Source organism: Lampetra fluviatilis, chromosome 27 (assembly GCF_964198595.1).
Source record: "Lampetra fluviatilis chromosome 27, kcLamFluv1.1, whole genome shotgun sequence".
NCBI classification, from domain to species: Eukaryota; Metazoa; Chordata; class Hyperoartia; order Petromyzontiformes; family Petromyzontidae; genus Lampetra; species Lampetra fluviatilis.
This window is the reverse complement of record NC_136301.1, coordinates 8,133,921-8,148,940: the sequence shown is the minus strand read 5'-3', so window position 1 is coordinate 8,148,940 and position 15,020 is coordinate 8,133,921. Positions and strand designations below refer to the sequence as shown.

Here is a 15,020-nt window from a genome sequence, read left to right as displayed (position 1 = left end):
CGAGTAGGTAGACGAGTCCCAGCCTGGACGGGGACGGAGCGGAGCAACCCCACATCAGGGCCAGCGCCACCGCGGGGTTGAAGACGCCCAGAGACGTTGACTCCACTGCGCAGCGCACAGCAAGACCACAAGATCGCACCGCCACATTCATCAGTCAGTCTTTGAGTTGCCATACCCGTCAACCCCTTGGCAGTGCCCTACCTTATTACAGACCAAATTCAGACCTTGGTGGTCACCCCGTGCCCTCTTATAAATCTCAGCGTTCATCCTACAAAGTCCCATCACAAGGGAGAAACACAAACAAATAATAAAAAAAATTAACCCGTAAAAAGAAAGTTTTTCACTATAAATCCTTTATATGCGTGGCGGCTAGAGTCCTCTCGTCCTCTGGCTTGAGATGGCTGCCACCTCTGGGTCAGATGATTGCCTGTCACCATTAAGCAATTGGTAATTAAATATAATTTTTTTTTCCTAAAAAGTGTAAAGTTATGGAAAAACATTTTCACGAAAATAAATTGTCACGCACAACGAGTCTGCGTGCAAAATGTCAGCTCGATTGGATCACGGGAAGTGGGTTAAAAAACGACCGAAAGATTTGCACGGTCGTAAGCGCGCAAGCAAGCAAGCAAGTAAACTTAATATAAAGGATTTTAAAAACACGTTTTTTATGTTGCCCGTATTGAAACGGCTGTACGCCGTATGGACTGCACAGCGCACACCCAGAGGCGCAGCTGTATATGTTGAACACGGCTCCTTCCTGATTTGCAGATAGACCCGAGTTTGAATACTCGGTAAATCAATTTGCGGATGAACAGCTTTGTGGAATGGCAGATTACAATTCCTTATAGGGGAAATAAATACTAATTAACTGATTACTAACGTAGCATATAATTACAATAACACATTACAACTAATTACTAATCTACAACTCATTACTAATCGTAACAATTGACTGATTACCAATCTGTTATATAATCAAATCCTTGCACCTGAATGAGTTCAATGATGACGAACTGAATTTCGATTTAAAGCTTTCGTGACTGCAGGGATTCATCTTCTTGGTTCTTTCGGTAAAGTCACGTAGAAGGGAAATAATAAAATAATAAAAATAAAACACAATAAAATAATTCTCACGACGTTGCGGCCACAACACAAGCAGCCGTCCTCAGGTGAAAACCAGGTCTGTCGAGGCGACAGAGTCTACGTGACTTTACCGAAAGAACCAAGAAGATGACGAACTGCCCGATGATGCTGGATGTAATTACCAGCGTAAGTTGTGGATTCACTCTTCAACACACCGGTGGAGTACAGCAGTGAACTATTTGTCTTTTGTCAACGTGACACTTTTTTTGCTGATTGGCCGTGTCGGGTGGTGGAGGGTTACGACACATTTATAAATAACGCGATCTAACCCAAAAACGTTTATTATGAAGATTCTCAGATGTTAAAAAAGAGACATACATATGATCACATAGCTGCCAATCCAAATCGCAGGCACGCGAACCGTGTCCTTCCCCCGCGCCTCCAATTAGCACGGTTGGCTACGTACGGTGCCAAAGAAGTTCAACACAAAGACATTCACGAGTCGATTTGCGGATAAACGGGGAGTTTGGCGGCTGAACGAGTGACGCAGCCCAGACTCACCGATGCAGCTGAGCGTGGCCACGCAGGCCGCGACGAGCAGGGCGCGCGTGCGTGACACGGGGACCACGTCGCTGCTGCTGCTGCTGCTCCTGCTGCTGGTGCTAGTGCTTGTGCTTGTGCCGACGTCACCGCTGCTGGTGGTGGTAGCGGCGGTAGATGCTCCACCAGCCTTGGCCGAGGAGGTGGAGGAGGGCACCCCGAGCCTCAACACCACCAGCGCTAGCACCACGGACAGCGCCGCCTCTGTGAGCATGGCTTCAATCAGCGCCTGGTGGCCACCATCGGCTGTGGTTGTGGTGGTTGTGGTGGTTGGCACCACCGCCGCCACCACCACAGCCGGCGGCGGCGTCACCACGCACTCTCCGGCGCGCGCCAGCATGTGGCGGATGACGTGGTGGAAGGAAAATTGTGTCGCCCAGAGGCGCAACACGCAGAGTCGCCCCACTAAGGCGCCCACTGCCTGGGCCACGAGCAGCACCGCGAGGTGGAGACACGGGAGGGATGCGTCCAGGGTGGACACCAGGGCCAGCACTGGATGACCCTGGGGGGAGGGGGGGGGCGGTGAGGGGAGCGGTGGCGCAGTGATTTTACTCAAGTTGCCCGGTATGCAGGAGGCCGTGGGTTCGATCCCGACCCTGACGCCTGTATATGTGGAGTTTGCAAGTCTCTCTCTCCCCGTGGTCGCGTGGAGTTTTCTCCGGTCCTCCGGTTTTTCCCTCCACCCTTCCTTAAATTCCCCCCACCAACTTCCGTCACATCCCCAACCCTCATCTCTCTTTCCCCTCGCCTCCCCACCGCTCCCCTCACCTCCCACCTCTCCCCTCACCTCCCACCTCTCCCCTCATCTCCTTCCACTCAACCTCCACACTTCCTTTAATTCCCCCACCAACTTCCTTCACCTCCCCTCACTCATCTCTCTTTCCCCTCACCTCCCTACCGTTACCCTCACCTCCCACCTCTCCCCTCACCTCCTTCCACTCAACTTCCACCCTTCCTTTAATTCCCCCCACCAACTTCCCTCACCTCCCCTCCCTCACCTTCCCCCTCCCCTCCCTCACCTTCCCCCTCCCCTCACCTTCCCCTCCGCTCCGCTCACCTCCCCTCCCTCACCTTCCCCCTCCCCTCCCTCACCTTCCCCCTCCGCTCCGCTCACCTGGGTGAGGGGGTGCGAGCCCGCGTGCGCCACGGCCAGGGCTCCCGCTGCCCCCGCGGCGAGCTCGAGAGCGGCACGCACCCCGCGGGCCCCGCTGCCCTCCGCGGGGCCCGCCAGGGCGCGCACCTCCAGGGCGCACGCGGCCCACTGCGCGGCCACCAGCGACTCGCGCGTCGCCAGCAGCGCCCAGCGGAGCAACGAGGACGAGGAGGAGGATGAGGAGGGGCAGCAGAGGCGGCACAGGAGCGAGAGCGTGCGCAGCAGCAGCGCGCAGGACGCCACGACCACGAGCAGGGAGCCCAAGCACACGTTCAGAGACATGGTGGTGAGGTGGTGGGGAGATTGGGGGTGGGGGTGAGGTGATGAGGTGACGGGCTGACGAGGGCGACGAGGGGATGGACGCGCAATGGGGATGGAAAAGCCCGGAGCGGAGACACACGGAGAGACACCGGGAGGCGGAGGAGACACGTGGAGATAGAGAAGACGCAAGGGGTGGTGGGGGGGGGTACTAGGGGACACGTGAATACGGGGGAGACAGGAGACAAGGGGGGAGACACGTGAGTTGGCGCGAGAAGAGAATTGTAGAAACACGGAGAGACAAGGAGAGAGAGAGAGAGGAGCGGGAGATGGAGGCGAGAGTCCAAGAGAGGAGGGGAGATAAAGGAGAGGGAGGGGGGGGCAGAGAGAGAAGGTGAGGGCGTAGTTATTGTGCATATAAGTGAGTAGAGGGGGAGGAGAAATGTGATTATGGAGGTGGGGGGGAGAGTGGATAGAGTTCACGGGTGGAGGAGAGAGGGCGAGGGAGAGCGAGGGGGGGAGAGAGGGGGGGGGACAGGGGCGGGGGGCGTGGGAATGCGGGCAGGTGCATTGAAGGTCACCTGTGCCACGTCGTGTTAGGGGTGTGGGTGGTGTTAGGGGTGTGGGTGGTGTTAGGGGTGTGGGTGGTGTTAGGGGTGTGGGTGGTGTTAGGGGTGTGGGTAGTGGTAGGGGTGTGGGTAGTGGTAGGGGTAGTTAGTGATGTTAGTGGTAGGGTTATAGAGAGGGGTAGTGTTATGGGTAGTGTTATTGGTAGTTAGTGATGTTAGTGGTAGGGTTATAGAGAGGGGTAGTGGTAGTGTTAGGGGTATGGGTAGTGTTATGGTTAGGGGTATGGGTAGTGTTATGGTTAGGGGTTAGTGTTAGAGGTATGGCTTGTGCTATCAGTCGGGGTAGTGTTATGGGTATCGGTAGGTTTCGAGGTAAGGCGAGTGGCGGGGTTCGGGCTGAGTGTAAGAGAAGAGTCTTCTATTTTCTAGTAACACGGCAACACCTCCGTGGGTATATATCGAGCTCAGGCATCCGGTCAACATCACGATCATCAACATCATCATCATCATCATCGGATGTGGAACTTTCGTTGTCCCGCACCAGAGGGGAGGGAGTGGGGGGGGGGGCGACTGTTCACGACGTTTCTCGTTGTGTGAAGTTCCTGGTGTCCTGGTGGCCTTTAGTGCGGCCCCTGACGCATCCCATCATCGTCGCTGCTGTGTCACAAACCCAACAATGGTTTCAAACGGTGTGGCGGCCCTCACGCAACTGATGATGTCTTAGGAGCCGTCCATAAATGACGTCACGCGATTTTGGAGGATTTTTGACCCCCCCCCCCTCGTCACAAAAAGTCAGACCCCCCCCCCTCAAATATGACGTCACAAAGCTCTGCCCCCCCCCCCCAAAACCATATTTCCATTTTTAAAATAAAACATGCTTCAAATGGCTTTCAACTATTGTCATTGTAGTGCGTATTTAATGGGGTGCTGCACTCTGATGTTGTAGGAATGTTGTTAAAACAATTCTATATTTATTTAAAGTTGCGCATTTTGATGTGACGTCACATTTCTCAAACCCCCCCTCGTCACACATCGTCACAAATGTCTGACCCAACCCCCCCCCTAGGTGCGTGACGTCATTTATGGACGGCCCCTTAGCGAAAAGTGGACCCCCCCCCCCTCCCTTCTGAAAATGAGTGACGGACACCGTGCGACACGAATGTGCAATCTCAGTGTTGCTGCTCCCACGTGGCGAAAGAAAGGACATCAACCTGAACGTGCTCACGCGTAGGTGACACTCAGGGTTCTAGATTAGAAGCTTTCGTGACTGCAAGGATTCATACTCTTAGTTCTTTCGGTAAAGTCACGTAGGTAAAAAATGAAATTAAAATTAGTAAAAAATAAAATAAAAATCACGACGTTTCGGAGGCAACACAAGTCTCCGTCATCAGGTGGGACCGTCACAGCCAGATTTGTTGCACACGAGGTACATCCTCGCTCACCCCCCCCCGCCCCCTTCTTAACCTGTATACAAAACAGGTCCCTGCGGGGTGGGCTGGTAGGAACGAACAAATGAATGCCTATAATAAAATGAAATGGCGGGGGTACAATACGAAGGGAGAGTTTGAGGCCTAGTTCTAGGCTTTAGGCCTAGCTGTAGGCTTTAGGCCGCTGTGAGTTAATTTTTAATTTAAATGTTTTAATTAAAAACTATCTCAGGGAATTATAAGGGAATGTTACACTTGTTTAGCCAGGAAAGCCTCACTGAGTCTAAAGGTTTTTGTAGGGTCCTGCCAAGTGTTTGCAGTAGGGGGCGATGTTGCTACACCTAATCGGACATCGGACGGACGGACGGACGATATAATCTATTGTAGGCTGGTTCACTTCGTTCCTACCAGTAACAGGACCCTGCGGGGTGGGCTGGTAGGAATAATACTTAGTACCGGTACAGGGATATCGACCGGGTATAGAGGAGTTAAAGAAAAAATTACTGTATTCTAGTGTAACGTTAATTAAAAGTGTTTGTTTTGACAAGAAACGCTGTGAGATTTAAAGACCCCCCAACACCACCCTCAACACCACCCCTCCCACCAGCCCTCCCTCCCACCCCCCACCATCACCCCCCACCACCACCCCACCACCCCCCACCACCACCTTCTGCACTCGGCCTCGCGAAGCCTGCCGCACTAGGCCTCGCGAAGCCTGCCGCACTAGGCCTCGCGCCGTGCTTTTCGTGCACAAATAAGGCGATTAAATGTATCTCGTCTCTGTGTTAATAAATGTTTCTTGTCTCTGTGTTAAAAAAAACGTGCTGCGTTTCAGTAAAGTAATTTTTTTTTTAAATAAACGTGCTGCGTTTCATCTCTGTGTTAATAAGCCTCCCGCACTAGGCCTCGCGAAGCCTGTCGCACTAGGCCTCGCGCCGTGCTTTTCGTGCACAAATAAGGCGATTAAATGTATCTCGTCTCTGTGTTAATAAAGGTTTCTTGTCTTTGTGTTAAAAAAACGTGCTGCGTTTCAGTAAAGTATTTTTTTTTTAAATAAACGTGCTGCGTTTCATCTCTGTGTTAATAAGCCTGCCGCACTAGGCCTCGCGAAGCCTGCCGCACTAGGCCTCGCGCCGTGCTTTTCGTGCACAAATAAGGCGATTAAATGTATCTCGTCTCTGTGTTAATAAATGTTTCTTGTCTCTGTGTTAAAAAAACGTGCTGCGTTTCAGTAAAGTAATTTTTTTTTTAAATAAACGTGCTGCGTTTCATCTCTGTGTTAATAAGCCTCCCGCACTAGGCCTCGCGAAGCCTGTCGCACTAGGCCTCGCGCCGTGCTTTTCGTGCACAAATAAGGCGATTAAATGTATCTCGTCTCTGTGAATAATAAAGGTTTCTTGTCTCTGTGTTAAAAAAACGTGCTGCGTTTCAGTAAAGTATTTTTTTTTTTAAATAAACGTGCTGCGTTTCATCTCTGTGTTAATAAGCCTGCCGCACTAGGCCTCGCGAAGCCTGCCGCACTAGGCCTCGCGCCGTGCTTTTCGTGCACAAATAAGGCGATTAAATGTATCTCGTCTCTGTGTTAATAAATGTTTCTTGTCTCTGTGTTAAAAAAAAACGTGCTGCGTTTCAGTAAAGTAATTTTTTAAATAAACTTGCTGCGTTTCAGTAAAGTAATTTTGAAGCGAAGTTTAAAGTTTTGCCGTGATGCGCCGGAAGCGACGGCCATCTTGTTTAATTCACAGATCGCAGGGGGAGCGGGCGGCCATCTTGTCGGACAGGGTCATGCCAAGTGTTTGCAGTAGGGAGCGATGGTGATACAAGGACGGACGGACGGACGCGGACGGACGGATGGACGCGGACGGACGGACTGACGGACGGACGCGGACGGACGGACGGACGCGGACGGACGGACGGACACATTCATCTATTGGTGGTCTGGTCCACTTCGTTCCTACCAGTATAATCTCGTGTCTCTTAGAGATCTCTTCACTTGATGCAGCAAATATGGCTGTGACGGTCCCACCTGATGACGGAGACTTGTGTTGCCTCCGAAACGTCGTGATTTTTATTTAATTTTTACTAATCTTAATTTCATTTTTTACCTACGTGACTTTACCAAAAGAACTAAGAGTATGGACACTAAGGGTGTCTGAATGGGATCCCGCCTGGATAAACAATGGTCTTTAATCTCAATTAACGGCGTCTATTTCGTTTGTTTCCCTCCCCTTAGTTATGGTTAACAATACAGTTTGATTGTGCATGCTGTTGTCACCAAGACATGCCATATTTAATCAATCATGTTGACGTTAAATTATGAAGACTTTTGACTTTTTTTTTTCATGGCTACCCGCAAGGGAGAAGCCAACGAGCCGTATGCGGATTCGGAGCCGCAGGTTATCAACCCCTGATCGAGGTGATGATTTAAAAGCGCACAGATCCAGTGGCTTTTTAACATCGGAAGGAAGAGCGTTCCAGACGGCCCACCCGCGCAACAACCAGCCAGCAAAACTTTTGAAAAGGTAATACGGTAATTAAGGTTAAGTTTGTGCACTGCGTCCGATTTCCTCCTTAACGCGGTTGTTTTTGCTCTGATTTAAATTTGCTTCATTGCTCGACTTTGTACTCTTTGGTTTTTTCGGTAAAGTCACGTAGGTAAAACATTAAAATAAATTAAATCACGACGTTTCGGAGGCAACACAAGCTTTTTACCGACGTGACTTTACCGAAAAAACCAAAGAGTATGAATCCTTGCAGTCACGAAAAACTTCAAATCTAGAATAAATGCTCGACTTTGTTTTTCATTTAATTTGTCATTGCGGTGATCTCAGATTATTCTCGCAAAATGAGACTCCTCTGGAGTTTTAGGCTGGTCCACAGAGCACTCGAGACTTCAACCCCTCCCCCCCTACGTCTCCCCTGCCCCCCCCCTCGGCGTCCCTTCCCGCCGCCCCTCCCCTCGCCCCTCCCTCGCCCCGCCCCCCGGCGTCTCCTCCCTCCGCCTCCCAACGTCTCCTCCCCCCGCCCCTCCCCCCAACGTCTCCTCCCCCCGCCCCGCCCCTCCCCTCCCCCTAACGTCTCCCCCCCCCCTCCCCAACGTCTCCTCCCCCCGCCCCTCCACCCCCAACGTCTCCTCCCCCCGCCCCTCCCCTCCCCCCAACGTCTCCTCCCCCCGCCCCCCCAACGTCTCCTCCCCCCGCCCCGCCCCCCAACGTCTCCTCCCCCCGCCCCGCCCCAACGTCTCCTCCCCCCGCCCCTCCCCCCCCAACGTCTCTTCCCCCCGCCCCTCCCCAACGTCTCCTCCCCCCGCCCCGCCCCCCAACGTCTCCTCCCCCCGCCCCCCAACGTCTCCTCCCCCCGCCCCCCCAACGTCTCCTCCCCCCGCCCCGCCCCCCAACGTCTCCTCCCCCCGCCCCGCCCCAACGTCTCCTCCCCCCGCCCCTCCCCCCCCAACGTCTCCTCCCCCCGCCCCTCCCCAACGTCTCCTCCCCCCGCCCCCCAACGTCTCCTCCCCCCGCCCCTCCCCAACGTCTCCTCCCCCCGCCCCTCCCCAACGTCTCCTCCCCCCGCCCCCCCAACGTCTCCTCCCCCCGCCCCCCAACGTTTCCTCCCCCCGCCCCTCCCCAACGTTTCCTCCCCCCGCCCCTCCCCAACGTCTCCTCCCCCCGTCCCTCCCCAACGTCTCCTCCCCCCGCCCCCCCAACGTCTCCTCCCCCCGCCCCCCAACGTCTCCTCCCCTCGCCCCTCCCCAACGTCTCCTCCCCCCGCCCCCCAACGTCTCCTCCCCCCGCCCCCCAACGTCTCCTCCCCCCGCCCCTCCCCAACGTCTCCTCCCCCCGCCCCCCCGCCCCCCCCAACGTCTCCTCCCCCCGCCCCCCAACGTCTCCTCCCCCCGCCCCCCAACGTCTCCTCCCCCCGCCCCCCAACGTCTCCTCCCCCCCGCCCCTCCCCAACGTCTCCTCCCGCCGCCCCCCAACGTCTCCTCCCCCCCGCCCCCCAACGTCCTCCTCCCCCCGCCCCTCCCCAACGTCTCCTCCCCCCGCCCCCCCCAACGTCTCCTCCCCCCGCCCCCCAACGTCTCCTCCCCCCCGCCCCCCAACGTCTCCTCCCCCCGCCCCTCCCCAACGTCTCCTCCCCCCCGCCCCCCAACGTCTCCTCCCCCCGCCCCCCAACGTCTCCTCCCCCCCGCCCCCCCAACGTCTCCTCCCCCCGCCCCCCCAACGTCTCCTCCCCCCCGCCCCCTCCCCAACGTCTCCTCCCCCCGCCCCCCAACGTCTCCTCCCCCCGCCCCTCCCCAACGTCTCCTCCCCCCGCCCCCCCAACGTCTCCTCCCCCCCGCCCCCCAACGTCTCCTCCCCCCGCCCCCCAACGTCTCCTCCCCCCGCCCCTCCCCAACGTCTCCTCCCCCCGCCCCCCAACGTCTCCTCCCCCCGCCCCCCCCCCCAACGTCTCCTCCCCCCCGCCCCCGCCCGCCAACGTCTCCTCCCCCCCGCCCCGCCCCCCGGCGTCTCCACGGTTGCCCCGGGAGACGCGGGCGGCGTCTTCTTGGCGTGTGGCTCATGGCGGCGCTGCTCCCCGATCCGCTGCTGGAGGCGCGGGACCAGGCGCGGGCTCCCCTCAAAGACTTCTGCCAGATCGTGGTGACGAGGAGCGAGGTGAACGGGGAGACAGGGTAGAGGAGGAGGGGGACGACGACGACGAGGTGGGATGGAGAGGGGAGACGGAGGAGAGTGGTTTGTGATGATTTGTAACGGGAGCTTTACCGTGTTGTTGTTGTTGGTGATGATGAGAAGTTTCTGTCAGATCGTGTTGACGAGAGGAGAAGTTGACGAGGCGGTTGTTGTCGTTGTGGTAACCGTGATGGTTGTGGTGAAGAGGAGACGACGCGTAGGGGGTGGGGTGTTGACGAGGTGCCTTGTGATGATTGTTCTAACAACTGAATTGTAATTGTGTTGAAATGATGACAACGATGCTATGTCGTGATGTTGATATTATCTTGTCGATCAGTGTGTGATTGAGGGGATTGTGTTCATAGCGGTGATGTTGATGGTGCGGGCGATGGGTGCAGCGGTTAGCGCGCTGCGCAACGAATTGGCGATCCGAGTTCGATTCCCTTTCACGGCCAACAGCGGTGACGATATATTTCAACCGATCCTGGGCCACCACTAGGTCGACTCAGCCTCCAATGAGTACCTGGTGCTATATATATAAATATCGCCACTAGGAAGACAAAGGCGGCTGGGCGTGGTGCCGGCTTTCATAGGTGTGCTACTCGCTAGCAGAACTTGCCCCAATAGTGTATTAAGGATGTACGGTGGATATTTGTCTGATGGTGAAGGTGATGTGGTTACATTCGTCTTTTTTTCCTGATATAATTGAGCACCATGAGGGTAACAATTGATACACATCAATCAGCCCCCCCCCCCACCCAATGTCATCGTTCTTAACACACCACAGTATTACCGTATGGAAACCTCGCTAAACCCATAACAGCTGGGTGGTTCTGACCCTATGAATTCACGTCACGTCCTCAGAGTGCAACCTAGCCTGGCACAATCGCCGTGATGACGTCACCGCGTCTGTGGGCTGTTGTTGCAGGTGATATGAATATTAGATGGTGGTGTTGATGGTGGTGACGGTGCAGGTGATATTAATATTAGATGGTGTTGATGGTGGTGACGTTGGAAATGGTCCAGGTGATATGAATATTAGATGGTGGTGCAGGTGATATGAATATAAGATGGTGGTGGTGATGGTGGTGCAGGTGATATGAATATAAGATGGTGGTGGTGATGGTGGTGCAGGTGATATGAATATAAGATGGTGGTGGTGATGGTGGTGCAGGTGATATGAATATAAGATGGTGGTGCTGATGGTGGTGCAGGTGATATGAATATTAATTGGTGGTGATGCGGGTAATATGAATATTAGATGGTGGTGGTGATGGTGGTGCAGGTGATATGAATATAAGATGATGGTGATGGTGGTGATGGTGGTGGTGCAGGTGATATGAATATTAGATGGTGGTGATGGTGGTGGTGCAGGTGATATGAATATTAGATGATGGTGATGGTGCAGGTGATATGAATATTAGATGGTGGTGGTGATGGTGGTGCAGGTGATATGAATATTAATTGGTGGTGATGCGGGTAATATGAATATTAGATGGAGATGGTGCAGGTGATACGAATATTAGATGGTGGTGATGATGGTGATGGTAGTGCAGGTGATATGAATATTCATTGGTGGTGATGGTGATGCGGGTAATATGAATATTAGATGGTGGTGCAGGTGATATGAATATAAGATGGTCGTGGTGATGGTGGTTGGTGATGGTGGTGCAGGTGATATGGAGGTGGTGGCAGGTCTCTCTGCGTCACGTGGGTCGGAGCACAAGACCTGGGGAGACGAAAGAGACTCACGCGGAGTTTCTGGAGGACAGAGTCCTGCAGGGTGAGGACACACGGGGAGACATGGGGGGAGGTGAAACACCGGGGGAGACACAGCGCAATACGGAGAGAGACGGGGAGACACACATTTCATGAGACGCGGTGGGACACGGGGAGACGTGGGGCTACTTGAGGAGTGACATGGCGGGAGCCGAGGAGATACAGAGATACGTAATCAGGTGACAAAACGAGGGAACACGGAGGGAGACACGAGGCATCAGCATAGGGGAGACAAAGGCGGCCGGTCGTGGTAGCTGCTAACCAAACCACCTCCCTTATAGGTGAACCGTGTCGTAGGATATGCGGGCGGAGTATGTTTGTGTGTGTGAGTAGCGGTGCGCCGAATCCGTCGATTCCCGCTCACGGCCAACACCAGTTGCAAATATATTTTTTAACCGGTCCTGAACCTCCCTTAGTATGTACCGTGTATGTTGAACTTCTTTCGCATCGTACGTAGCCAGCCGTGCTAATTGGAGGTGCGGCAAAGAAAAAACAACAAATTAAACGCAGAGAGTAGTTCGAAAGAAGTGAGTCTTCAATGTAGATTTCAAAGTGCGCAACTCCAGTGGCTTCCTAACATCGGAAGGAAGAGCGTTCCAGACGGCCGCAGAAGCGCGTCTGAAAGCGGGCGATGCGTTTCAACGTCGACTCGGCCTCAAACGAGGACTTGGCGATCGGGAGACAAAGTGCGGCCGCGCGTGGTTGCTGGCCACACCAGCCCCCTCGTGCGCCGCGCCGGCCTTCATAATCGGTGTTTGGCTAACGGCAACTTTCCCCAACAGTTCGTCAACGGCAATAGGCGGTCTTTGTCTTCTTCTCCTCTCTCTCTCTCTGTGTGTAGTGAGTTCAAGGAGACGTAGACGACGTAGTCGGAGGCACACTTATTTATTATAACTTTACACTCAACACAGGCGAATGTATACAACACTCGAAGGGGTAACGGCCCCTTCACCCATCTAACAGGGAGACCCCACTAACACTAGCCCGGCTAGCCTGCTCCCAGGTCCTCCACTCGAGAGCTAGGGGAGGCTAGCTGATCCAGCTCTGGCCAAGCTAGGATCACGGCACCCTTAGCCAACCAGACCGGCTCTTGCAAGAACATCAGCTCTGGGCTCTCGGGGCCGCGCCACTGGCTTGCCCTGGTCGGTCCTTAGAAGGACAGCGAGCCAGGGGAGTACCAGGGCCTATCTAGCCGGTCTTCACTCTTCACTGGTTAAGCTGAATACTGAACCCCGAGCCCACCGACTCTCCGCCTTATATAGCAACTCCCCCCCGAGGGGTGGGGCCGTGGGAAATCACAGCGCCGTTACAGCCCCCCAGTGCTAACCCATGCGGACGTGGATGTAGGCACCCTTACGCGTGCGGGCGTAACCACCCCTTGTGTGTTTGTTTGTCCTCCCGTAACACCCCGACATGTGTGTCCCGCAGGCCGCGTGCTCGCCGTGTTCGGGCCCGAGCTGCTGTCGAGAGCCCAGGACGCGTGCTCGGGCCGCCACGACTTCCTGTCGCGCCTCCCAGCGCCGCTCGGCGTGCGCGTGCTCGCGCTGCTGCGCCTCGAAGACCTGCAGAGCGTGGCGCGCACGTGCACGCGCCTGCACGCGGTGCGAGGGTGGTGTGGGGGGCACGGGGAGGGGGGTTCGGGGGTGGTGTGGGGGGCACGGGGAGGGGGGTTCGAGGGTGGTGTGTGGGGCACGGGGAGGGGGGTTCGAGGGTGGTGTGGGGGGCACGGGGAGGGAGGTTGCACTGGGGGGGACACGGTGGAGACAAGCAGACGAGGGAAGACATGGGCATCGCGGTCGGCCAGATGTAAACTACCTCGCCTGGTATATAGGAGGTCGTGGGTTCGATCCCGACTGACGGTGCCGACTGTATATGGAATTTGCGTGCATCTCTCTCGATCATCACGGTGGCTATGAGATGTTAACTACCTCGCCTGGTATACAGGAGGCCGTGGATTCGATCCCGACCCTGACGCCTGCTGCTGTATATTTGGAGTTTACGTGTCTCTCTCTCATCATCATCACGGTGGCTAGATGTTAACTACCTCGCCTGGTGTACAGGCAGTCGTGGGTTTGATCCCGACCCTGACGCCTGCTGCTGTATATTTGGAGTTTGCGTGTTACTCTCCGCCGTGGTCGCGTGGATTTTTCTCCGGGTCATCCGGTTTTTTCCCCTCCACATTCAGACTGAACATGCTTTAGCAGTATTTGTCTGCTATACATTTCCACAAGAGCCACCTCGTTGAACTATCATTTGTGGCCAGGCCGCCTCTGAAAAAGAGCTGCACAGCTAAGTTGGACCTTATCTGGCAAACTAAAAAGTTTATATTTTTGGGGGGAAAATCATACACAGCGAGAGACTCACAGAGGAGATGTGGGAAGGCACACGGGGAGCAAAGGGAGATAAAAGGGGGAAGGCACAATGGGACACACAATAACAATGTGGCACGCGTGTCCCGTGTGTGTGCGTGTGTCCATCAGCTGTGTGAGAGTGACGCGCTGTGGGAGGCGGTGTGCTGCGGCTGCGATGGCTCCTGCTCGTCGTCGTCCTCCTCGCATCGCGAGTCTCTGCGCGCCTTGGCTGCGGACATCGGCTGGAAGAAAGTCTTCTTCTCCAGCAAGCTCCACCTGCAGCTGCAGCTGCGGCGACGGCGCCAACGCAACGACAACAGCGACATCAACGACGCGCAGCAGCAGCTTGCGCTCCCGGCACCGGAGGCCGTCCCAGCGAATTGATCTGCGCCCGCTCGCTCGCGTGCCGGCAGGAAATCGCAGGTTTTTTTCCTGCTCGTTGCTTGGTGGAACGGCGGTTGAAATGTGTTTTTTTGGTGGAAAGCGGATGGTTTCTTTTGTCATGCTTTTGGTGGAGGAAGAGTTGGGGGATTTTTTTTTCCGTGGTTTGTTTTCGATGCAAATGCGGATTCTGCCGATTTTCGTGAGGTTTTATTTCTGGAGTGGAAGGGGTGGGGGTGTGTCCGTGAGTTAAGGAGGAAAGACCGTTTTTTTTGTTAGCCACCGTTTCCGTTTACATCGGTGAATGAGGTTAAATGAGTTTTGGCGGAAAGGACTGTTTGCCGTGGGTTTTAGGTGAAAGGGAGCCATGGTTTCCGTGTACATCGGTCAATGAGGTTAAAGGAGTCTTGGCGAAAAGGAGTTTGCCGTGGGTTTTAGGTTTAAGTTTCATTTTATATTAAAAAAGGGGGGGGGGTGGTAGTTTCACCCGCATTTGAGGAAAGGTGGTCGATGCCAGATTTAGGTTCTGAAGTTTCCATGGAATTGTATGAAATGATTTTGAACAAGTGCACTTCTTCAGGAACTGCTGACAGTAATGCACATAGGGTCGAGTGGTTTTATTTTTTTGTGGTTTTCAAAACGTATGGCTTTCTGGCCTGTACTGTTACTCTGTTAGGGTGGGGCTTTTTCACTCGTCAGTTACAGATGTTATTGTTTGTGTTTGGCATTAGTCCCGCTAATGGGCCCCA

General features: G+C 54.8%; 1 protein-coding gene across 1 annotated transcript; it reads left to right on the top strand.

The window, feature by feature from the left end:
* The first annotated feature begins 9,592 nt into the window (after positions 1 to 9,592).
* Positions 9,593 to 14,333, top strand: FBXO36 (F-box protein 36). The gene is made up of 4 exons (XM_078869189.1): positions 9,593 to 9,745; positions 11,435 to 11,543; positions 12,968 to 13,140; positions 14,020 to 14,333. Exons 1-4 carry the CDS (start codon positions 9,650 to 9,652, stop codon positions 14,272 to 14,274), a joined length of 633 nt encoding a protein of 210 aa, XP_078725315.1. The 5' UTR covers positions 9,593 to 9,649; the 3' UTR covers positions 14,275 to 14,333.
* Positions 14,334 to 15,020: the final 687 nt, after the last annotated feature.

What these genes read in the sequence shown, in the direction of transcription:
- FBXO36 (XM_078869189.1), top strand. Translation starts at nt 9,650, where the DNA reads ATGGCGGCGCTGCTCCCCGATCCGCTGCTGGAGGCGCGGGACCAGGCG. An exon ending in TCGTGGTGACGAGGAGCGAG is followed by an intron (nt 9,746 to 11,434) that starts GTGAACGGGGAG and finishes ATGGTGGTGCAG; the next exon opens with GTGATATGGAGGTGGTGGCA. An exon ending in CGTGCACGCGCCTGCACGCG is followed by an intron (nt 13,141 to 14,019) that starts GTGCGAGGGTGG and finishes TGTGTCCATCAG; the next exon opens with CTGTGTGAGAGTGACGCGCT.